Here is a 25,779-nt window from a genome sequence, read left to right on the forward strand (position 1 = left end):
GTCAAAGTGAAAACTATTTACAAGGTGAGGCGGTCGGGAGCCTTTCTTTCCATCGTGGACCGCCTCAGTACAAATGTCTATTCTGGTGTGTTGGCTGTGCCCTCGCTGGGCTGGCGTGTTGTTGGCCCTGCAGGGCTGCTGGGTGAGCCTGGCCTTGCTGGGCTGTTCGGCATGATGGGTTCGATTTCCTGGTCCGGCGTGGCGTTGTTGATCCTTTGGATGTGTGTTGTGGGCTCGAAAAAGGTGGTGTCTGCTGTGGGTTGTTCAGGGCAGTCTGTGAACCGCAGCATCGTTTGGTCCAGGTGCTTTCTGCAAATTTGTCCATTGTCTAGTTTGACTACAAACACCCTATTCCCTTCTTTAGCTATCACCATGCCCGCGATTCACTTGGGACCATGTCCATAGTTTAGCACATACACAGGGTCATTCAGATCAATTTCCCGTGACACAGTGGCGCGACCATCGTTTACATTTTGTTGCTGCCGTCTACTCTCTACCTGATGATGCAGGTTGGGGTGAACCAGCGAGAGTCTGGTTTTAAGTGTCCTGTTCATGAGTAGCTCAGCACCCCTGTGAGCGAGTGGGGTCTCGTGCGGTAGCTGAGCAGTACTCGGGACAGGTGGGTTTGGAGTGAGCCTTCTGTGACTCGTTTAAGGCTCTGTTTGATGGTTTGTACTGCCCGCTCTGCCTGCCCATTGGAGGCTGGTTCAAACGGGGCCGAGGTGACATGTTTGATCCCATTGCGGGTCATGAATTCTTTAAATTCAGCACTGGTGAAACATGGCCCATTGTCACTGACCAATATGTCAGGCAGGCCATGGGTGGCAAACATGGCCCTCAGGCTTTCAATGGTAGCGGTGGCGGTGCTTCCCGACATTATTTCACATTCAATCCATTTTGAAAAAGCATCCACCACCACCAGGAACATTTTACCGAGAAACGGGCCCGCATAGTCGACATGGATCCTTGACCATGGTCTGGAGGACCAGGACCAAAAACTTAGTGGTGCCTCTCTGGGCGTGTTGCTCAACTGAGCACATACGCTGCATTGCCGTACACAGGACTCTAAGTCAGAGTCGATACCGGGCCACCACACGTGGGATCTGGCTATCGCTTTCATCATTACTCTACCCAGGTGTGTGCTGTGGAGATCCGAGATGAACGTCTCCCTGCCCTTTTTTGGTAGCACTACGCGGTTACCCGACAACAGGCAGTCTGCCTGAATGGACAGCTCATCCTTTCGCCGCTGGAATGGCTTGATTGGCTCTTGCATTTCAACGGGGATGCTGGCCCAGCTCCCATGCAGTACATAGTTTTTTTACTAGGGACAGCAGAGGATCTTGGCTGGTCCAAGTCCTAATCTGGTGGACCGTGACAGGTGATTTATCATTTTCAAACGCTTCCATGACCATCAACAAGTCTGCGGGCTGCGTCACCATCAACAAGTTTGCAGGCTGTGCCATTTCCACCCCCGTGGTGGGCAATGGTAGCCGACTGAGAGCATCCGCACAGTTCTCGGTGCCTAGCCTGTGGCGGATGGTATAGTTATATGCTAATAGCGCGAGTGCCCACCTATGTATGCAGGCTGAGGCATTAGTATTTATCTCTTTGTTTTCAGCGAACAGGGATGTGAGGGGCTTGTGAGCGGTTTCCAGCTCAAATTTGAGGCCAAACAGATACTGATGCATTTTCTTTACCCCGAACACACACGCTAATGCCTCTTTCTCAATCATGCTGTAGGCCCTCTCGGCCTTAGACAAGCTCCTGGAAGCAATGCGACAGGCTGTAACTTCCCCGCAACGTTGGCTTGTTGTAATACACACCCGACTCCGTACGACGACGCATCACATGCTAGCACAAGTCTTTTACACGGGTTATACAATACAAGCAGCTTGTTGGAGCATAAAATGTTTCTGGCTTTCTCAAAAGCAATTACTTGTTTTTTTCCACATACCCAGTTCTCACTTTTGCGCAATAACACATGTAGGGGCTCTAAAAGGGTGCTTAACCCCGGTAGGAAGTTACCAAAATAGTTGAGGAGTCCCAGGAACAACCGCAGCTCCGTGACGTACTGTGGCCTGGGCGCATTCCTGATAGCCTCTGTCTTGGCGTCCGTGGGCTGAATGCCGTTTGCCGCGATCTTTCTCCCCAAAAACTCCACTTCTGTTGCCATGAAGATGCATTTCAACCTCTTTAGTCGCAGTCCTCCAGGTTTTGTAGGTGCTCGACTGTATCCCGACCCGTGACCAATATGTCGTCCTGAAAGACCACCGAGTGTGGTACCGACTTGAGTAGGCTCTCCATGTTTTTCTGGAAGATCGCTGCAGCCGACTGAATTCAAACGGGCATCTGTTGTAGATGAACAGTCCCTTGTGTGTGTTGATGCAGGTGAGGCCCTTCGAAGACTCCTCCAGCTCCTGCGTCATATAGGCCGAAGTCAGGTCGAGCTTGGTGAACGTGGCCAGCATCGCAAATAAGTTGTCTGCCTTAGGTAGCGGGTATTGGTCCTGTAGCGAGAAACAATTAATAGTTACTTTATAATCGCCGCAAATCCTGACCGTGCCATCACTTTTGAGTACTGGAACAATCGGGCTGGCTCACTTGCTTAATTCCACTGGGGAGATTATGCCCTCACATTGCAGCCTGTCCAGCTCGATTTCCACTCTCTCCCTCATCATGTGAGGTACCGCTCGCGCCTTGTGAATGGGTCATGCCTCTGGGACCAAGTGGATCCGCACCTTCGCCCCGGAAAAGTTTCCAATGCCTGGCTCAAAAAGGGAAGGAAATTTGTTAAGAACCTGGGTACATGAGGCCTCATTGACATGTGATAGCGCTCGGATGTCATCCCAGTTCCAGTGGATTTTGCCCAGCCAGCTCCTTCCAAGCAGTGTGGGGCCATCGCCTGGGACAATCCAGAGTGGCAGCTTGTGCACCGTGCCCTCGTAGGTGACCTTGACTATGGCGCTGCCCAGGACAGTGATAAGCTCTTTGGTGTACGTTCTCAGTTTCGTGTGGATGGGGCTCAGGGCTGGTCTGAATGCCTTGTTGCACCACAGTCTCTCAAACATCTTTTTACTCATGATGGATTGGCTAGTGCCAGTGTCAGTTCCATGGCTACGGGTAAGCCATTCAATTTTACGTTTAGCATTATAGGTGGACATTTCATTGAAAATGTGTGCACCCCGTGTACTTCAGCATCTGCCTCCTCTGAGGCTCTAAATTGCTTTGATCCACCATGGACCGATGTTCCTCTGCCACGTGGTGGTTAGCAGGTTTTGCAGAGCTTGCAGCTCGTTTGCAAGCTCGTTGGAGATGCCCCATTGTTCCACAGCTCTTTGAAGCGGCATGAATAGGCTGAATGGAAGCCTCCACAACGCCAACAAGGTGTGAATTGCCTTGCATTTATCCTTTGTGTTGGGGACTCTGAGTCATCTGAGTCACCTGAGGCCTGCTGGCAGTTGCAGACTCGTGGGTTCTGCCCTGTACATTTCTGCTCACAAACACAGTTCCAGTTAATTTATGAACATTGCTAGCACTTGTGTGCTGAGAGATTTGTTTGGTATTATCACTGGTGGACATAAACGCCTGTGCTATCACAATGGCCTTACTGAGGGTCGGTGTCTCTACAGTCAAAAGTTTTCGTAGGATGGTCTCGTGGCCAATGCCCAGTACAAAAAAGTCTCTGAGCATTTGCTCCAGGTAGCCATCAAACGCACATTGTCCTGCAAGTCGCCTTAGCTCGGCGACGTAGCTCGTCACTTCCTGACCTTCAGATCGCTGGCTCGTGTAGAACCGATACCTCGCCATCAGCACGCTCTCCCTCGGTGAAGATGCTCCCGAACCAGTGTACACAGCTCCTCATATGACTTATCTGTGGGTTTCACCAGAGCCAGAAGATTCTTCATGAGGCTGTAGGTCGGTGCCCCGCAGACTGTGAGGAGGACTGCTCTCCTTTTTGCAGTGCTTCCTTCTCCGTCCAGCTCGTTGGCTACAAAGTACTGGTCTAGCCGTTCGACATAGGCTTCCCAGTCCTCACCCTCCGAGAACTTCTCCAGGATGCCCACAGTTTGCTGCATCTTTGCGTTGGATTCGTATTCTCATCGCCAGTTATTGTGTTCCTAACACAGATGAGGCTGCACACAGGGAGGTTAAAGTAACAGTGACCTCAGTCTTTAATAAGACACTCCAGAGTGAGGAACAGGTCTTAGGCTTATGTTTGGTACTCCCAAGGGATGCTGGGATCCCTTGGGACTTCAGGGGATGTGCTCCCTGGTGGCGGAACATGGGAGTGCATGCTTTACAGATACACAACACTTATGTTCTTACGACATTCAACAGCATTACCATCGTCTAGTCCCCCACCATCAACATCCTGGGGGTCACCATTGACCAGAAACTTAATTGGACCAGCCACATAAATACTGTGACTACAAGAGCAGATCAGAGGCTCAGTATTTTGCAGTGAGTGTCTCACCTCCTGACTCCCCAAAGTATTTTCACCATCTATAAGGCACATGTCAGGAGTGTGATGGAATACTCTCCACTTGCCTGGATGAGTGCAGCTCCAACAACACTCAAGAAGCTCGACACCATCCAGGATAAAGCAGCCCACTTGATTGGCACCCCATCCGCCACCTTAAACATTCACTCCCTCCACCACCGGCGCACTGTGGCTGCAGTATGTACCATCTACAAGATGCACTGCAGCAACTCGCCAAGGCTTCTTTGACTGCACCTCCCAAATCCGCGACCTCTTCCACCTAGAAGGACAAGGGCCGAAGGCGCATGGGAACACCATCACCTCCATGTTCACCTCCAAGTTACACACCAACCTGAGTTGGAAATATATCATCGTCACTGGGTAAAAATCCTGGAACTCCCTCCCTAACAGCACTGTGGGAGTACTATCCCTACAAGAACTGCAGCGGTTCAAGAAGGCGGCTCACCACCACCTTCTCAAGATCAATTGAGGATGGACAATAAATGCTGGCCTTGCCAGCGACGGCCACATCCCAGAAACGAATTTTAAAAAAAATGTAATTGAGCAATATAGACCAGAAGGTCCCAGGTTGAATTCCTGGTCTCTGCTGAGTTAGTTGATCTCCACTGGAGCAGCAGAACTGCTACAATTAGCCTCAGCCTCCCTGGGAAATGGAGGGAGAAATCAGCCAGGTTGTCTGCTATCTGGTGGCTACTGTCAGAATGTGTTGTCATTGGATGAGAACAGAATTGACTTGAATGTGATGTTTCCATGGTTGATTAGCATGCCGTCATTCTCTGTTCACACATACGGAGAAACCTATGTCTTGACACCTGTAACTGTGCGAATTCAGAAGACAAAATTAAGAAGTGGGAAATAAATCAAGTATAATTTAAATAGCTTAATTCAGGTGGATGTAAAAAATCATGTGACACTATTCAGAGCAGGGGAGTTCTGTTGTCCAGGCCAACATTAACTTCTCGGTCAACAAACTGTTTACTATTGTTGTTTGCAGGACTTGGTTGTGTGTGAATTGGCTGCCGTGTTTGCTAACAATAACAGTGGCCATGCTCCAGAATAATGAATTACTGTCAAGGGCTTTGCAACATCCTGAGTACGTGAAAGGCTGTATATAAATGCAACTTCTTTCTTTCTTTAAACATATGGCATAATTTGCCAATACTGTATTGCTCTGTATTTTTATCATGTATCGATAATGTCTAAACACTAAATATAGAGAATCCTATATTATATTTATTAAAAAGGTTTAATGTGCTTGGACCCAAGTTTGGGGGCAGTTTTATACCAAGTGTAACTTGGTGCAAAAGAATAGTAATATTATTATAGTGTTATGCACATTGTTTGAACCCTGCAATTGGCTTGATTGTTGCTTTGAGTTTGTGTATTTGTCTCCAACCTTCTGTCTAACACAGTTCTTTCTGCTGTAGGCAACCATTCTGAATTTGCAGTTGTGTCGGATATTCCAGCTTGCTTCCGGCATGAAATACAGGAGGGAACAGCAGAGAAATGTATCTGCCACTTGCCACCCTAACCAGGAAACCCACCTGGAACCAAGCTCCCCAGTACAAACTGTTTCTACAAGACATGTGAAAGAGCACTATGGAGAGCTGGAGGTGTCCTTGAATGTCAGTGCCCTGGTGTCCTTCAGGAGACTGTCACGACAAGAGGAACTCAGACCGTCAGAAGAAATAGTAAGGCAAAATGACTGGGTATTGTGCTTATGGATGAGTAAAAGATTGATATTTTCACAGAGCTGCAGATGTCACTAATTTACTAGAAAAAACTGAAAAGTCTATGATAACACTAATCAAAACAATACTTAAGTAAACAGGCAATATTATCTCTTTCAAAGTTATTGAAAATACATTTTTTTGCTAAGGTTTACTTTGTTGAATTTGTATTCAGCTGATATTAGAGTATAATGTGTGTTTAGAATGCCTCTTGGAACAGATGATTCATTCACAATTGCTCTCAGGCACTCCTGGTTCCTAATATACAATAAGACTGGCTAGGCATAGGAGATTCACAGCTTCTGTATGGTGAGATAACTGCTTTACAGCTCCCAACCCCATAAACTACAAGGTACCAGCCATCCCATCTCCTGCACAGTCATTGAGTAACAACTTAAGTTTTCTGTTAAACATGTGAACTCTCCAAAATCATGTGCATATGTAATCTACTACTTGCAGGATATTGAGGAAACCACTAAAAGTGAAAACTATGGGTGTTGTACCAGTAAAACAGCTGCACATGATTCCACAATTGATTCTAAGGTATGTGCCATAAAAGATTGTGAATATTTTCACCTGAAGCCTATCTTTTTCATATGTCCCACTTAAAAGAGGCTTCACAGACAAAACATTGGTTTCAGTCTATACATTTTGCTCCGTGCTTATCTTTAACATGAAATTTGCATTTTGTATTATTGTTGCTTCAGTCGAGCCCCAGCTACTTATCCCCTCAGCAGCTTACTAATTAATGCAATTAAACATAGACGCAATTAGCATGTGCTGAATATTGTAAGTATCTAGTGGAAGAGCGAGTGAGCGGTGATTAAAGAAATTTGTTCCTAATTAACATTGGCTTGATAGAAACATGGGTAAATTACGTTTTCCTATCCCGGTCCTGCCAACTGATCTGGGAGGTGGTAGAATCTAGCGGGCTAGAGCAACTCCATTTAAAGTAATTTCCAGAGGAATGAGTCTCCAATGTGTCCTAATTTTTAGACTATAAAGCAATCTTTTTTTATGATCATTGGTCGTGCATAGCTCCTAAATAAAGGACTCTCCTGACTCCTCCCATATCCCAGTTGCACAAGGATATTCTCTGGGGGAAAAATAGTATTGCTCTCAGGGTAACTTAAGCCGTATCTTCATCTCTTGTAAACTCCCAGAGAATACATTGCTGTCTTACAGCAAGAAAATCATGTTCCGAATGTCAGTCTCCTTACTCTTTCACCCTTTCTCTTCATCCCTCTCTCAGATGCTTTTGAAGAAGTCTTGTCATTTTAACATGTCAAGAGATGACTGGGAATTATAGAAAGAAAATGGGTGTTCAAGTGAGCTCTTCTCATATAGGGCTCAAATATGTATCTGACTGAAAATGTTTTGGAGTCACAACTTTCATAGGAACAATTTTAGAAAACCTGAAAGTCATTAATATCATTCAATAAAATAGTTTGAACAGCCCTTTTGTATTTGATGCTTTGTGATGTTGCAAATCTTTTGAAAACTGGTCTCTGACATCCAGCACTGTCTTTGTACAATGTTGGATCAAGTCTAAGTGGTTGGAGACAATATGTTATGTAGAGACCAGACCCTCTTCCCAATAAATGTGGTTTAACAATCTATGATATTCATCTGCATACACAAAATTAATTCTGATTTTAACAACTCCCTGTGGAAGTACCAGAAGATTGTTGCTAAAGATGATTACTGCCAATAACTTCTGCATTCCCAGAAATTAATCAAAGTACCCTGAACAGGTTAAAAATGTCACTGTAAAGTTCTTCTACGTATTCATTTTTGTTGTAATCTACTAATCACAATATCAAAATGTGGGAAGAAGGGGCTAGTGGAATTACAACCTTCCCTACCCAATAAAAGGTAAATTAACATAGAAAATAGTTGCATGAGTAGGCCGTTCGGCCCTTCGAGCCTGCACCACCATTCAATATGATCATGGCTGATCATGCACTTCAGTACCTCATTCCTGCTTTCTCTCCATACCCCTTGATCCCTTTAGCCGTAAGGGCCACATCTAACTCCCTTTTGAATTTATCTAACGAACTAGCCTCAACAACTTTCTGTGGTAGAGAATTCCACATGCTCACAACACTCTGAGTGAAGAAGTTTCTCCTCATCTTGGTCCTAAATGGCTTACCCCTTATCCTTAGACTGTGACCCCTGGTTCTGGACTTCCCCAACATCGGGAACATTCTTCCTACATCTAACCTGTCCAATTCCGTCAGAATTTTATATGTTTCTATGAGATCCCCTCTCATTCTTCTAAATTCCTGTGAATATAAGCCTAGTCGATCCAGTCTTTCTTCATATGTCAGTCCTGTCATCCCGGGAATCAGTCTGGTGAACCTTCGCTGCACTCCCTCAATAGCAAGATTGTCCTTCCTCAGATTAGGAGATCAAAATGTATACAATATTCAAGGTGTGGCCTCACCAAGGCCCTGTATAATTGTAGTAAGACCTCCCTGCTCCTATACTCAAATCCCCTAGCTATGAAGGCCAACATGCCATTTGCCTTCTTCACCGCCTGCTGTACCTGTATGCCAACTTTCAATGACTGATATACCATGACACCTAGGTCTCGTTGCACCTCCCCTTTTACTAATCTGTCACCATTCAGATAATAATCTGCCTTCCTGTTTTTATCACCAAAGTGGATAACCTCACATTTATCTACATTATACCGCATCTGCCATGTATTTGCCCACTCACCTAACCTGTCCAAGTCACCATGCAGCCTCTTAGCATCCTCCTCACAGCTCACACTGCCACCCAGCTTAGCGTCATCTGTAAACTTGGAGATATTAAATTCAATTCGTTCGTCTAAATCATTAATGAATATTGTAACTAGCTGGGGTCCCAGCACTGAACCTTACAGTACCCCACTAGTCAATGCCTACCATTCTGAAAAGGACCCGTTTATTCCTACTCTTTGCTTCCTGTCTACCAACCAGTTCTCTATCCACGTAAGTACATTACCCCAATACCATGTGCTTTAATTTTGCACACCAATCTCTTGTGTGGGACCTTGTCAAAAGCCTTTTGAAAGTCTAAATACAGCACATCCACTGGCTCCCCCTTGTCCACTCTACTAGTTACATCCTCAACAAATTCTAGAAGATTTGTCAAGCATGATTTCCCTTTCATAAATCCATGCTGACTTGGACCGATCCTGTCACTGCTTTCCAAATGCGCTGCTATTACATCTTTGATAATTGATTCCAACATTTTCCCCACCACCGATGTCAGGCTGACCGGTCTATAATTCCCTGTTTTCTCTTTCCCTCCTTTTTTAAAAAGTGGGGTTACATTAGCTACCCTCCAATCCATAGGAACTGATCCAGAGTCAATAGAATGTTGGAAAATGACCACCAATGCATCCATTATTTCTAGGGCCACTTCCTTAAGTACTCTGGGATGCAGACTGTCAGGCTCTGGGGATTTATCGGCCTTCAATCCCATCAATTTTCCGAACACATTTTGCTGACTAATAAGGATTTCGTTTAGTTCCTCCTTCTCGCTAGATCCTCGGTCCCCTAGTATTTCCAAAAGGTTATTTGTGTCTTCCTTAGTGAAGACAGAACCAAAGTATTTGTTCAATTGGTCTGCCATTTCTTTGTCCCCCATTATAAATTCGCCTGATTCTGACTGTAAGGGACCCACATTTGTCTTCACTAATCTTTTTTTCTTCACGTATCTGTAGAAACTTTTGCAGTCAGTTTTTATGTTCCCTGCAAGCTTACTCTCATATTCTATTTTCCCCCTCCTAATTAAACCCTTTGTTCTCCTCTGCTGAATTCTAAATTTCTACCAGTCCTCAGGTTTGCTGCTTTTTTTGGCCACTTTATATGCCTCTTCCTTGGATTTAACACTATCCCTAATTTCCCTTGTAAACCACGTTTGAGCCACCTTCCCAGTTTTATTTTTATGCCAGACAGGGATGTACAATTGTTGAAGTTCATCCATGTGATCTTTAAATGTCTGCCATTGCCTAGCCACCGTCAACCCTTTAAGTATTATTCGCCAGTCTATCCTAGCCAATTCACGTCTCATACTGTCGAAGTTACCTTTCTTAAAGTTCAGGACTCTAGTCTCTGAATTAACTGTGTCACTCTCCATCTTAATGAAGAATTCTACCATATTATGGTCCCCAAGGGCCTCGCACAACAAGATTGCTAATTAATCTTTTCTCATTACACAGCACCCAATCTAGTTGATTCCTCGACATATTGGTCTAGAAAACCATCCCTTATACACTACAGGAAATCCTCCTCCACCATATTGCTAACAGTTTGTTTAGCCCAATCTATATGTAGATTAAAGTCACGCATGATAACTGCTGTACCCTTATTGCACGCATCCCTAATTTCCTGTTTGATGCCATCCCCAACCTCACTATGACTGTTTGGTGGTCTGTACACAACTCCCCCTAGCGTTTTCTGCCCTTTGGTGTTCCGCAGCTCTACCCATACAGGTTCCACCTCATCCACGCTAATGTCCTTCCTTACTATTGCATTAATCTCTTTAACCAGCAACGCTACTCCCCCTCCTTTTCCTTTCAGTCTATCTTTCCTGAATATTGAATACCCCTGGATGTTGAGTTCCCAGCCTTGGTCACCCTGGAGCCATGTCTCCGTAATCCCAATTACATCACATCCGTTTACAGCTATCTGTGCAGTTAATTCATCCACCTTATTACGAATGCGCCTCGCATTGAGACACAGAGCCTTCAGGCTTATTTCTTTAACACACTTTGACTCTTTAGAATTCTGCTGTAATGTGGCCCTTTTTGATTTTTGCCTTTGATTTTTCTGCCCTCCACTCCTACTTTTTTCCTTTATACCTTTTGATCTAATGCCTCCTTACGTCTTTAGGCTCAACCAAAAGAATTGGATCCACTTGAAAAATCAGTAGAAGACTGTTCATTCTCTTCACTAACGTTAGTACGAAAGAAAGCCATACGCAACAAGGGGATCCGGTCAGGAGCTTACAGGAGTCCTACCTTCAAGAGACAATTTCAACAAGCACTAGCAGATGGCTGTGAGTATGAAGCATTTGCATTTTACAAGAACTGTGTATTGGAAGGTTAAAGCTTGGAGCATCTAATAAGATTTTCATTATTTCTTTAGTATTTTCTAGGGACGCTGTAAATTGATTTATACCCAGTTAATTTCTACCCTGAAGCAACACTGTTAGCTGAGATAGCATTTTGCAGAACATTGTTATTTCTACAATCTAGTCAGAATGCAGAGAACATCACCCTTATAATTGTTTAAGCATATCTTTTCTATTTGATCCTCATACATGTTCCTCTTCACAAGATAGCTATAGGTAAGAAAGGCTATTCGGACCACCTTGGCTCATTCATCCAGAAAGACCCTACAGTTTCCCATCATAGAATCCAACTATTTCTTATCTAGCCTGCAAGTCCATTCCATATGTTGGTCACTCTTCACGTGAAGACCAACTTCCTGTTATGAATCCTAAATTTTCCTTTTATTAGTTTGAACGCTTGTCTCCTTGTACTTCTGTGATGGTTTAGTTTGAAGTAATGTTCTGGATTTACCTTTTCTAATCATCTTACTATATTATCTATACCATTACAAGGTCCCTGTAACTGTTCAGACATCTGTCCTTCTTAACATCATAAGAATCCCTACTTTTTTTGGTGGGATGAGAGAGTTGTAGCTGTGCCACGATTACTATCACTTTATATTGGTTATTTCGCTACTGGGAGTAGCATCATCATAGGCAGTCCCTCGGAGTCGAGGATGACATGCTGGGAGTAGCATGTCTAGGTGGATTACATATACTATCAGGATCAAGATTCCAGCATCGATAGCATAGCTATTTAAATAATGTGATTTTAGATTCCTGTTCTTCTTTGATGTATTTTAATTACATTTAAGGGTCTATCTCGGACTGTTTCCAGTTATGTGGAATAGAAGTTCCTTTGCCTTGTTCAATAAATAAGAAAATACTTGCATCCCACCCAGGTGTTAGAAATAATTAATATTAATCATCAGGCTGTGATCTTCCAATAATTACGAGTTATTTTATTTCCTATTGTACCAGGCCTTAGGAAGAGCGTTAGTTGTCATGTCTCACCCAAGAAGTAACAAACTTGGAGCTCTGCTTTGTCCTAAAAGTGGGCGAACAATTTGTCAGGTTTCTGAGGAGGGTGCTGTGGAATCTTTTGAAGTCTATTTTAATTGACAAGTTTGTAGCCAGAAACTGGGTTTAAGAATTATATTTACTAACTTCTTGCACCACTAGGTTTAGGGCAGAAGTTTACAAAGGACTCTGCAATGGTTTAGTTTTGTAAAACTGCTCATCACATATTCCTGGTCCAAACAAAATGTGTTAATACCAAATCCTGCTAGAGCTTCGAGGTTTTTGTTTTGTTTTGAAAGAGATAATTTAAGTTAAGTGATTCATTAGTAATTAATTAGTATACTAACTGCCCTAACCTCATTTACCATTTTAGTCCTGTTAACATTTTATATGGTTCTCATCCTTCCTCTCACCTTTTACTTTTATAATGCTGGAAGAATTTTTCACTGTTGTATTTTGCCTGTGGTTATGCTTTTATTCCAGATCCCTCTTTGTCTGTCTGACCACCTTTTAACATGATTCTGTTTGTTCCTTTATTCACCCCAGCAGACCTCCCTGCAATGGAATCACAGCTCCATTATACGTACAACTGTAAAATTTTTGTAATATTTCTTTATCAATAAACATTAGAATGACCAAAATACTATGAATTCAAAAAGGTGACTGGTGAGCTGTGTTTTATAAGAGTTCTTTTATCTTTGTAGAGAAAAAGACAGCACACAACTACTGTCTAGAGATGGCTAGACATTTTCCTGCAATAATGATGTCAGATTTATTCACAAGTCAGTTGAATAAGAAATCCCTCGGGTTTTTGAGATGTTAATGCAAAATAGCTCACAGTCTCAAATCTGTGCCAAATTGACTCCAAGAAAGCAGGCAAGCTGTTTCATATGAAAGTCAGGTATCAAAATCAAACAAAACCACCCGAAAGGCAAGAAAACTACTATTCATACTCTAAATGGTGAATTTGGGTAATAACACGATTGACTGCTTAATGGGAAGGAACTCCTTTATCTGGTGTGTCAAAGTCTGCTTTGGAATGGAAAAGAAATGCTGATTTTTCAAATTCTTCCAATTCCCCATTTGTCTGTTTACATGTCATGGCAGCAAAGGAGGTCTGTGGAGCTCAGTGCCTACCTTACATTCATCCAGCATTTAGTCAAAAGATTGAGGACAATACACCTAAAATTTTGAAATCATTATTTGTTTCAGAGCAGTTCAAGTATTGTGGAAATTGGATACTGTATGGTTACTTTTGCTGCTGTGTCATCCTATTCTTTGTAAATAAATTCAGTTCATAGGCCATGATTTTCCCCACCTCGACGGGTCCATAGTGGGTGACATCAGTGGCGGATCTCAGCCCGCTCCTGTCTCCATCCCAGCATCCGACATGACTTTCCCCTGATTGGGTTTGTCAGTGAGCCCGCCCAGTGAGTTTCCTGGCCATTTGGAGGAAGCAGGTCTAAGATGTCATTTGATGATGTGTCATCAGCCAGTTAAAGGGACCATGCGCAAATTTACTTTGACATTTGTGTTCTGCAGCATTGAGGTGCTGCAAACACTGACAAGCATGGCACAGAGGTGCAGGGCTGCACCCAGGCTCTCCCACGATCCTCTCTGTTGTGTATGGAGAAAGAGTCAGACTGAACACTGTGAGCTCAAAGTAAAGTGTGACCATAGTCTTTTATTGCAGGTCTCCAGAGTGCCTCTCCAACCTGTGAAGCCTCCTTAAATACCTGTGCTCCCAAGGGATTATGGGATCCCTGAGGACTCCAGGGGATGAGCCATCTGGTGGCTATACAGAGTAAATACAAGTTTACATATATAACAACACTCCCCCCGCCCCCCGCCGCCCCCAAGCCAATAGTGTAACTATTTACAATGTGAGTTGATCTGGGGCCCTTCTTGCCCTGGTTGATCGTCTCGGTGTGAAAGCTGGTGTTGTTGAATCATTTGTTGGGCCCTCGCTGGGCTGCTGTGCAGCTGGCCTTGCTGGGCTGCCTGGTGTGTTGGGCCCTACTGGGCTGCAATGGGTTCTGCTTCGTGGTCAACCGTGGTGCCAGTTGCCACTGGTGTGTATGTTGGGGGATTAAAAAAGGTAGGGTCCAAGGTGGGTTGCTCAGGAAAGTCCATAAATCTGAGTTTGATTTGGTCCAAGTGTTTCCGGTGAATGAGTCCATTTGAAAGTTTGACCGAAACACCCTGCTCCGCTCTTTGTCCACGACAGTGCCAGGAAGCCACTTGCGACCTTGTCCATAATTTAATACAAATACAGGATCATTGATTTTAATCTCGCGTGACACATTTGCGCTATCATGGTATGCACTTTGTTGAAGCCGCTTGCTCTCTACCTGTTCATGTAGATCAGGGTGAACTAACGAGAGCCTTGTCTTAAATGCTCTTTTCATGAGCAGTTCAGCAAGTGGGATCCCAGTGAGTGAGTGGGGTCTCGTGCGGTAGCTAAGCAGGACTCAGGATAGGCGAGTCTGCAGTGAGCCTTCAGTTACCCTCATCAAACCTTGCTTGATGGTTTGCACTGCTCTCTCTGCCTGACCATTGGACGCTGGTTTAAAAGGGGCAGTTGTGACATGTTTGATCCCGTTATGAGTCATGAATTCTTTGAACTCAGCATTGGTAAAACATGGGCCGTTGTCGCTCACTAGGACATCGGGTAGGCCGTGCATGGCAAACATGGCCTGCAGGCTTTCGGTAGTGGCAGCGGATGTGCTAGCCGACATTATCTCACATTCAATCCACTTGGAGTACGCGTCTACAACCACAAGGAACATTTTACCCAAGAACGAGCCTGCATAGTCGATGTGTACCCTAGACCACGGTTTGGAGGGCCAAGACCATAAACTTAGCGGCGCCTCCCTGGGTACATTGCTTAGCTGCAAGCGTGTATTACATCTGTGAATGCAGGACTCTTAAGTCCGCATCGATACCGGACCACCACACGTGGGATCTGGCTATCGCTTTCATAATTACGATGCCTGGGTGGGTACTGTGGAGGCCACTGATGAAGGTGTCTCTGCCCTTCTTGGGGACCCCTACTCAATTGCCCCACAGAAGGCAGTCTGCCTGTATAGACATTTCATCTTTGCGCCGCTGGAACGGCTTTATCGCTTCCTGCATTTCCACTGGGACACTGGACCAGCTCCCGTGAAGCACACAGCTTTTGACTAGAGATAATAAGGGGTCCTGGCTTGTCCAGGCTTTGATCTGCCGGGCAGTGACGGGTGATCGCTCACTCTCAAATGCTTCCATAACCATGGCTAGATCTGCGGGCTGCGCCACTTCCACCCCCGTGGTGGGCAATGGCAGCCTACTGAGAGCATCGGCGCAGTTTTCTGTGACTGGCCTGTGGCGGATGGCGTAGTTGTATGCGGATAACATGAGTGCCCATCTCTGGATGCGGGCCGATGCATTGGTATTTCTCCCTTTACTTTCGGACAACAGGGATATAAGTGACTTATGGTCAGTTTCCAATTCGAATTTTAGCCCAAACAGGTATTGATGCATTTTCTTTACCCCATAAACACACGCTAATGCTTCTTTCTCAATCATGCTGTAGGCTCTCTCAGCCTTAGACAGACTCCTCGATTCATAAACAACCGGTTGCAGTTTCCCGAAATCATTAGCTTGTTGCAATACACAGTGGTTCTAATAGTGTGCTGAGACCCGGTAAGAAGTTACCAAAGTAGTTCAGGAGTCCCAGAAACGACCGCAGCTCCGTCACGTTCTGTGGCCTCGGTGCATTCTCGATTGCCTCCGTCTTCGCGTTGGTGGGCCTGATGCCATCCGCCGCAGTCCTCCTTCCCAGGAACTACACTTCAGGTGCCAGGAAAAAGCACTTCGAGCATTTTAACCTGAGCCCCATGCAGTTGAGTCGACTAAGAACCTCTTCCAGGTTCTGCAGATGCTCGACTGTGTTCCGACCTGTGACCAAGATGTCATCCTGGAAGACCACGGTGTGCGGGACCGACTTCAGTATGCTTTCCATATTTCTCTGGAATATCACCGCCGCCGATCGGGTTCTAAACGGGCATCTGTTACAAACAAAAAGACCTTTGTGCGTGTTGATGCAGGTGAGGGGCTTCGATGATTCCTCCAGTCCCTGCGTCATGTAGGCTGAAGTCAGATCCAGCTTCGTGAACGTCTATCCGCCCGCCAGCGTTGCAAAGAGATCATCGGCCTTTGGCAGTGGGTATTGGTCCTGCAGGGAGAAACGATTGATAGTTACTTTGTAATCGCCATAGATTCTGACGGTGCCGTCTCCCTTGAGGACTGGGACGATAGGACTGGCCCACTTGTTGAACTCGATCGAGGAAATGATGCCCTCTCTTTGCAGCCGGTCTAGCTCGATCTCTACCCTTTCTCTCATCATGTACAGTACTGCTCTTGCCTTGTGATGGATAGGTCGCACCCTCAGAATTAGGTGGATCTGCACTTTTGCTCTTTGGAATTTCCCGATGCCTGGTTCGAACAGCAAAGGAAATTTGTTTAAGACCTGGGCACACGAAGTGTCGTCAGCGGGCGATAGCGCTCGAATGTCGTCCCAGTTCCAGCGTATCTTTCCCAGCCAGCTCCTGCCGAGCAGCGTAGGACCATCGCCCAGTACCACCCAGAGTGGTAGCTTGTGCACCGCTCCATCGTAGGAGACCTTTACGGTAGCACTGCCGATTACAGGAATCAGTTCTTTCATGTAAGTTCTTAGTTTTGTGCGAACTAGAGTTAAGACTGGCCTTGAGGCCTTGTTGTACCACAACCTTTTGAAAGTCTTTTTGCCCATGATGAACTGGCTCGCGCCCGTGTCCAGCTCCATCGACACTGGGAGTCCATTTAAGTTCAACATTCAGCATTATCGAGGGACAATTCGTGGTGAATGTGTGCATCCCATGTACCTCTGCCTCCTCGGTCTGAGGCTCTGGTTCGTCGTGATCCTCCGTGGATCTGTCCTCTTCTGCAACATGATGGTTTGCAGGTTTAACAGGCTTTGCAGCTTGCCTGCACACTCATTGGAGGTGTCCCATTGTTCCACAGCCCTTGCAAACGTACTCTTTGAATCGGCATGAATGGAAACAATGATCACCCCCGCAGCGCCAACAAGGTGTTAATGGCTTTGCATTCATCACTCTTGATGGTGGACTCTGAGACATCTGCGGACGTGTAGTTGCAGGTATGTGTGACTTGCCCTGTACGTTACGATTCGAAAACATCACTTTGTTCACAGTACTTGTAGCAGCACTTGTGTGCTGAAAGATTTGCTTCGTATTGTCACTGGTGGCAATGAACGCCTGGGCTATCGCTATGGCCTTACTCAAGGTTGTGGTCTCTACAGTCAAAAGTTTGCGAAATATGGTTTCATGGCCAATGCCAAGTACAAAAAAGTCTCTGAGCATGTGCTCCAAATGTCCTTCAAATATGCAATATCCTGCAAGGCGTCTTAGCTCGGCGACGTAACTCGCCACTTCCTGGCCTTCAGACCTTTTGTAGGTGTAGAACCGGTACCTTGCCATTAGAACACTTTCCTTTGGGTTCAAATGCTCTCGGACCAACGTGCACAAATCGTCGTCTGATTTCTCCGTGGGTTTCGCTGAAGTGAGCAGATTCTTCATGAGGCCATACGTTGGTGCCCCACAGATGGTGAGGAGGATCACCCTTCGTTTGGCAGCGCTCTCTTCCCCATCTAGTTTGTCGGCTACGAAGTATAGGTCGAGTTGCTCCACAAAAGTTTCCCAATCATCTCCCTCCGAGAATTTTTCCAGGATGCCCACTATTCTCTGCATCTTTGGGTTCGCTGTCTGTATCTCGTCACCAGTTGTTGTGTATGGAGAAAGAGTCAGACTGAACACTGTGAGCTCAAAGTAAAGTGTGACCGTAGTCTTTTATTGCAGGTCTCCAGAGTGCCTCTCCAACCTGTGAATCCTCCTTAAATACCTGTGCTCCCAAGGGATTATGGGATCCCTTGGGACTCCAGGGGATGAGCCCTCTGGTGGCTGTACAGCGTAAATACAAGTTTACATATATAACACTCGCCATATGCTTCTGGAGGGAATCACAGCAGTCAGGGAGGTTTTCTTCCCTTCCGGATGGAAGAGACCTCTCCAGGAGACCAACACAGCCTGGTTGTACATTGCACAGAAGGGCACAAGCAGGGATGCAGGTCCAGGCTGCAGTAGCACAAACCTTTCAATGATCTCAGTAGATCACGAAGTGTTACTGCAAAGCCGCATTCAACCTCATCCTGCTGTGCCACTCATCACATCCCCATCACTCTACCTTCCTTGCCCTACTCCTGCACATCCTTACTCACACCAACTTACTTTGAACCTCCACCCATCCCTCTCTATCTACATTATCACATATCCATCTCACTAGCCACCCCCCATACTCATCCTAGTCCAATCATACCAACTAACCAACACACAAGGGTAGGCATTTCCCGACCCCCTGTCAATCATTAAAAAATTTAACAGCTGACCTGCCACACATCTTGTCCACTGAGTGCCGGCAAAATTCCGGCCATAGTTTTAGCTCGACTGATATGGTCTAACAGTGTGGTGTTTTTTGCTTTTCAGAGTGTGGGGTGGCTAACCGACATTGATCTCCAGTGCTTACTACTGTGGAGAAATAATGGGCCCAAGTTTCCACAAGAAAAAAAACGGGCGCCCCTCCGAGCTGGGCGCCCGTTTTTCGCGCCTAAAACGGCGCCTAAAAAGATCCTCGGTAGTCTCCACCGACTTACAGATCCTGTGGCACTCGGCGCAGCCGGCACGAGCTGTGGGGGGGCGGAGCCAGGTCCCTGCGCTGAAAACAGTGCCGGGACCTCTGCACATGCGCGCTACAGTCGGCACGCAAGTGCAGTAGCTCCAGGCGCCGAACTGTGTGGGAGGGGCCCGAAGCACGCAGCCCCTAGCCCTGGCCCAATGGCCTCACTGGGGCTGCGTGAATGAGGCTCCTCCCACGGCCAGCTCCTGCTTCCCGCCCGACCAGACCCGACACTCGCTCCACCCCCCCCCCGCCCACCAGACCCGACCCGACCCGACACCCGCTCCCCCCCCCCCCCGCCCCGACCCGACCCCCGCTCTCCCCCCCCCCAGCCCCGACCCGAGGCCCGCTCCCCCCCCCCCCCCCCCGACCCGACACCCGCTCTCCCCCCCCCAGCCCCGACCCGAGGCCCGCTCCCCTCCCGACCCGACACCCGCTCCCCCGACCCCCCCTCCCCTCCCACTCTCTCTCTCTCTCTCCCTCCCCTCTCTCTCTCTCCCTCTCCCGCTCAGCGGCACGAACAGCTGCAGAATTCTCCCTGGCTGAAGCACTTTCACACAGGTAGGAAGATGGTTTATTTAATCTTTTCTTTGCTTATAAATGTTTATTCAGGTTGGATTTATTTGTATAATATTTGTAGAAGTATAAATAAGGATTTATTGTCAAATTTAATGAGTTCCCTTGCCCCCCCTCCCCCCCACCTCGTTCTGGACGCCTAATTTGTAACCTGCGCCTGATTTTTTAATGTGTAGAACAGGTTTTTTCAGTTCTACAAAAATCTTCACTGGCGCCATTCTACTTTAGTTTGGAGTACGTTTTCACTGTGGAAACTTTCAAATCAGGCGTCAGTGGCCGGACACGCCCCCTTTTGAAGAAAAAATTCTGTTCTAAACTAGAACTGTTCTACCTGACTAGAACTGCAGAAAAAAAAATGTGGAGAATTGCAATTTCTAAAATAGTCCGTTCTCCACCAGTTGCTCCTAAAAATCAGGCGCGAATCATGTGGAAACTTGGGCCCAATAATTTAGTCTTGCAGCAAGCTACCTCATTCACAACGCATAGGCATTTATACGTTTCAGGTCATAGGAGATGCAAATCTGCCAATGGAGACTGTCTTTTTAATATGAACACAAATAGTTTGGGGGAAGAGAGCCTGAATTGTAAATCTTTCTAACTTAGCACAAAGATTTTAAATCAAGGAGTGTCAGTACCCTGTAAAGAAATGGAACAGGCAGGATCCAGTATCCTCCCAACAATATCTGATTTTCATAACTGGACTTGACACAAAGCCAAAGTTGATAACATAGCTTGAACATGCCCAATTCCAGCTCAGTTTGGCTCTCTTCCAACATATGCTTCGTTGAATAACTGATTAAAAAGGATGGTTGAAAGCTGTTCATTTTTTTAATCAAGATTAGACTTGAAAAACGGCATGAATAGCCAAAACAATGTCAACGCTATGCATATCTAAAATATTATTGATTTATTATATTTTCCGCAGACAGTTGTAGCTGGGGAGATGAACTGCTGGAATCCTGGAGAGCACTAGCTCCACTACAGCATGAAGAAGTCCTAATGGACACAGTCTGGGCCAGTGCTGGGATACCCAGGTTAGTATATCAGTGACAGTACAATGATAATTCTTCTAAAAATGAACTTTTTTTAAAAAGAAAGTTGTGCTGTCACATCCTGAGATGCTTTGGTGGTTATAACATCCATGCACTCACTGTAAAAAAGAAAGTGCACAAATGATCTCAATGGACTAGATGGTGAAATAAAAATTCCAGCACAGATGCTGTATAATGTGGGAAAATGTGAGGTTATCCATTTTGACAGAAAAAATAGAAAAGCAAATTATAATTTAAATGGAGAAAAATTGCAAAGTGCTGCAGTTCAGAGGGACCTGGGGGTTCTGGTGCATGAAACACAAAAAGTTAGTATGCAGGTACAGCAAGTAATCAGGAAGGCAAATGGAATGTTGGCCTTTATTGCAAGGGGGATGGAGTATAAAAGCAGAGAAGTCCTGCTACAATGGGACAGGGTATTGGTGAGGCCACGCCTAGAGTATTACGTACAGTTTTTGGTCTCCGTATTTAAGGAAGGATATACTTGCATTGGAGGCTGTTCAGAGAAGGTTCACGAGGTTGATTCTGGAGATGAACGGGGTTGACTTATGAAGATAGGTTGAGTAGGTTGGGCCTATACTCATTGAAGTTCAGAAGAAAGAGAGGTGATCTTATCGAAACATACAAGAAAATGAGGGAGCTCGACAAGGTGGATGCACAGACCTGTAATGGACAGACCCGTAATGCACCCAATATTGGGCCTTGGGCTTCATTATCATCGAGCCAGCAAGCTGCGGACCCGTAATAGGCATTCCTAGGTAGCTTGCTTGCATGATGAGGAATCGAACATCGAGCTGCTGTGACGCCAGCAGCATCCCTCAGATAAGTACTTAAAGGGAACCGGGAGGGAGGGGACGACTGGGCCAGGAGGGTGGGCAATCGGATCGAGAGGGTAGCAGTGACTGGGAAGGGCTGGGTAGCCATGATTGGGATGGGTGGATAGCAGGCAGAGGCCACGATGGGTCGGGGAAGGCAGAGACCTGGATCGGGAGTTAAACAGCAGGGATCAGGGAGCGGGTTGAGGTCGTGATAGAGGGAGGAAGCGGTGTCTGTCAGCGGCCTGTGTGGCTTGAATGTAATGTCAGGATGAGAATTCCTGCTCCTCCCGGTTCCACATTCAGGCAAGTATATTTTAAACACTTACAGCTGGATTTTGTGGTGGATTGTGGTGGTTTCTGGTGGTTTTCGCTGCGTTTCGATCCTCCGTGGCGAAAACTGGGGCACTCAGCTGTTTTTCACCCGGTTGCAATCCTCGGTTCGGTTTTTGCGGCGGTGCTTAGAAGCACTGCCGGGAAGAGCTGCGCCAGACATGTAACGGCTCGCATTGTGACACCGTACGAGTTTTGAGACTCACCTGACCCGTACGCTGCGCCTCGATGACCGGCATGGGAAAACACGACGGTCCAGCCCTGCGGTAAGTTGAATAAACTGAAAAAAAGGTAAGTTAAAGTTTGTCAGTTAAGGGTCTTGGCAATGTTTTTTTTAAATTTGTTTTTGTTTTTTCCCCCCTCCCAAGGCCTCTCTCGGAGCGCTCCCGTCCCCGTGCTAAAGTTGGCGAGGATCCCGTTTTTGCGCCGCAAAAATAATGCAACGCCTTCCTTTGCGCCGCGCCCCTGGCGCAGACCCCAAATGCCGAAAGTTAAGCAATTAATCAGTAACGCTAATTGGGTGGTAAATTTCCCGGCCCGCCTCCGTTTTTGCCCTGAAAACAGAGAAGCCGAAAATCTAGCCTTTAACTTGTTGGTTGTGACCTGCAGGAGTTCCTTTATGGTATTCCTATTAGGCCACATGTAGACCTCAATTTGCAAACAGACTGTTGCAAATATGCCTGTTTCAGAAGGCGGGCCTGGACAATGATTTTTTTGCCTACACCAATATGGCGGGCAATGCATTTCTGCCTTGTAATGAGCATGTGTTTCTTGCCCACCATATTAGAGGCTTAGGGAGCACTTTACGGGTCAATATTTAGGCTTTGGTCTCTCTCTTGTCTCTTGTTTTCATGTTGCTGTTTCTCTCTCAACACAAAACAAAAGCTACAACAGATGTGTAATTATTATACTGTTATTTTTTCTCTTTTTCGCTCTGTTTAATGAAGGCATTCACTGACAAAGACAATTTAATAGATTAATCTAATTGTGTTCTTGTAAAAGGTGTATTTTTTTGGAACTTTGTTTAAATCTTTATTTTGGATATTAGGAACTTCAGTTACAGAGGAAAAATTGGTAGATGAGAAATTTTCAGAAAACATTTTGAGCTATTGTGGGAATAGATAATACAACATAGCCTAGTGATCAGATTGTACAATGTGGGATTTTTCCATTATAAATGGAGGCATAGAAATTTATAAATGGGGGAACACATTGATGCAAAAGTGTGATGGTAAAAATGACAATGGAAGTAAGGTTTTATAGACAGAAAGTGAGCACAGACATAAGCATGTTAATAAGATACACAGATAATTATAAAGAGGGATAATCAACAATGCCTGCTACATCATGACTTATCACTGCTACAATGTGAAATTGATTTATTCATACAGTGGAATAGAGAGGTTTACTTTCCAAAAGGGACTGGAATAATCCATTCTCTAAACCTTTTGAAGAGGAGGGACCATCCACATTAATATGGGGTCATATGAGGATGCAGGACTTGGAGTCAATGAAAGAAAACATCAATTTAAATGTCAGATTTATTAAATGTTTTAGCACACTTACTGGACTTTGCTGCTAAATGTTTTTTTATTTATGGTTTCTGCCTTTCTGTGACTGTTTTACTTCATGAGCAGTCCTGGCAAAATGTAATGAATTCCACTGTTCCAACCTGGGTGTAACTCAACATCATAATGATGTGAATGAGATGATTCTGTTTAATTGATAAATGCAAAAAAAGTTTGCCAAATACTTTCTCATGAAGACAAGACTCCTTTAAAGGAAGGAGGGAGGGAGGGTTATTGAAGACTGCAGATCCTTTTGCTCAGTGCAACTGAACCCCTGGGTGGAAAACCATAAGGATATAATGAAGCACTGATTTTAATGTTCTTCATTGTTTTTCTATGTTTAACACTGCAGTATTACTTTACTGCTCGTCTACTTGTCAGTTTCAATTCAGTTGAACAAAGTTGTCTTTAGAATATTTTTATAATAAAATACAAATCTATGTTTGAAAAGGTGCCACTGTACATTAGTGCTCTGGCCACTGCTGGGGAGCAGCTGAGATTTACATTTGTCCTTTGTGATTCCCCAGGCTGTGGAATTGCCGGCCCATGTAGTGAGGATTTTCACTGTTTACAATTTGTTGTGAAATCAGAACCAAGGATTTATACACACTTTTGATGTTTCAATAAATAGCAACGACAGAAACCTTTTCTCCAAAGAAGTGCTAAATCTAGATACCATCCCTATGTTCTATATAAGTCCAAGTTCTTTCTTTTTACTTTCCCTGATACAGGGAAAGCCGGTCATTGCATTTTCTCACTGGAGAGATAAGAGAATTTTGAAAAGGATGGTTTGGACATTACAGAATTTTAGAAAAGGGCCAAAGTGCTTTTATTCTTCACGGATATTAACATTGGCCTGTGAAAAATACAAAAAGGTTCAGTAACCAATTTAAGTTAATAATTTAATAAAAAGTAATTGCGGATTCTTTTATATGGCTATTAAAAAAATTATCCATTCCCATAGAAAAGTTAAAACTGCAGGAGAGAAACCAGACTATTTTCCATAGCTGTGCATCTGACTTTGGGATTTGAAGTAGCACTCAAGTATTTAAGATCCTCATGTGATTTTTTCCGTTGGAATTATATATTTTTAATCTCATATCTCCGTTTTCAAAAAAATTAAGTGCCCAAGTTCCCCAACTGTTCAGTATGCAAATGTACTTCATGCTGAATCATACAAACAAGCAATGTGAAGACAGGATTGTGCTTAGTTTTGATGACTGTGATGGAATCGCTGCTAACACTCACCATCACACGTAAAGAATTGACACTTAGCTCAGTTGCTGGGGGCTGTTGTCATATGGGGTGTGCCATAGCAAGAGATATAGAAACATAGAAACATAGAAAATAGGTGCAGGAGTAGGCCATTCGGCCCTTCGAGCCTGCACCGCCATTCAATAAGATCATGGCTGATCATTCCCTCAGTACCCATTTCTTGCTTTCTCTCCATACCCCTTGATCTCCTTAGCCATAAGGGCCATATCTAACTCCCTCTTGAATATATCCAATGAACTGGCATCAACAACTCTCTGCGGCAGGGAATTCCATAGGTTAACAACTCTCTGAGTGAAGAAGTTTCTCCTCATCTCAGTCCTCAATGGCCTACCCCTTATCCTATGTCCCCTGGTTCTGGACTTCCCCAACATCGGGAACATTCTTCCCGTATCTAACCTGTCCAGTACCGTCAGAATCTTATACGTTTCTATGAGATCCCCTCTCATCCTTCTAAACTCCAGTGAATAAAGGCCCAGTTGATCCAGTCTCTCCTCATATGACAGTCCAGCCATCCCTGGAATCAGTCTGGTGAACCTTCGCTGCACTCCTTCAATAGCAAGAACGTCCTTCCTCAGATGAGGAGACCAAAATTGAACACAATATTCCAGGTGAGGCCTCACTAAGGCTCTGTACAACTGCAGTAAGACCTCCCTGCTCCTATATTCAAATCCCCTAGCTATGAAGGCCAACATACCATTTGCCTTCTTCACCGCCTGCTGTACCTGCATGCCCACTTTCAGTGACTGATGAACCATGACACCCAGGTCTCGTTGCACCTCCCCTTTTCCTAATCTGCCGCCATTCAGATAATCTGCCTTTGTGTTTTTGCCCCCAAAATGGATAACCTCACATTTATCCACATTATACTGCATCTGCCATGCATTTGCCCACTCACCTAACCTGTCCAAGTCACCCTGCAGCCTCTTAGCATCCTCCTCACAGCTCACACCGCCACCCAGTTTAGTGTCATCTGCAAACTTGGAGATATTACATTCAATTCCTTTGTCTAAATCGTTATTGTATATTGTAAAGAGC

The 25,779-nt window shown here is 45.2% G+C and overlaps 1 protein-coding gene across 2 annotated transcripts in view; it reads left to right on the forward strand.

The window, feature by feature from the left end:
• The window catches only part of sh2d5 (SH2 domain containing 5), a 74,334-nt gene that overhangs the window by 30,793 nt on the left and 17,762 nt on the right, over positions 1-25,779 (forward strand). Inside the window, exons 5-8 of one of the 2 annotated variants that reach the window (XM_070860142.1) lie at positions 5,929-6,192; positions 6,691-6,774; positions 11,118-11,283; positions 20,630-20,738. In XM_070860142.1, coding sequence (XP_070716243.1) covers positions 5,929-6,192; positions 6,691-6,774; positions 11,118-11,283; positions 20,630-20,738 — 623 coding nt within the window. The remainder of the gene's footprint in view (positions 1-5,928; positions 6,193-6,690; positions 6,775-11,117; positions 11,284-20,629; positions 20,739-25,779) is intronic. The other variant, XM_070860143.1, reaches the window with a different exon arrangement.

The sequence above is a fragment of the Pristiophorus japonicus genome, chromosome 18, assembly GCF_044704955.1.
Source record: "Pristiophorus japonicus isolate sPriJap1 chromosome 18, sPriJap1.hap1, whole genome shotgun sequence".
Classification (NCBI taxonomy): domain Eukaryota; kingdom Metazoa; phylum Chordata; class Chondrichthyes; family Pristiophoridae; genus Pristiophorus; species Pristiophorus japonicus.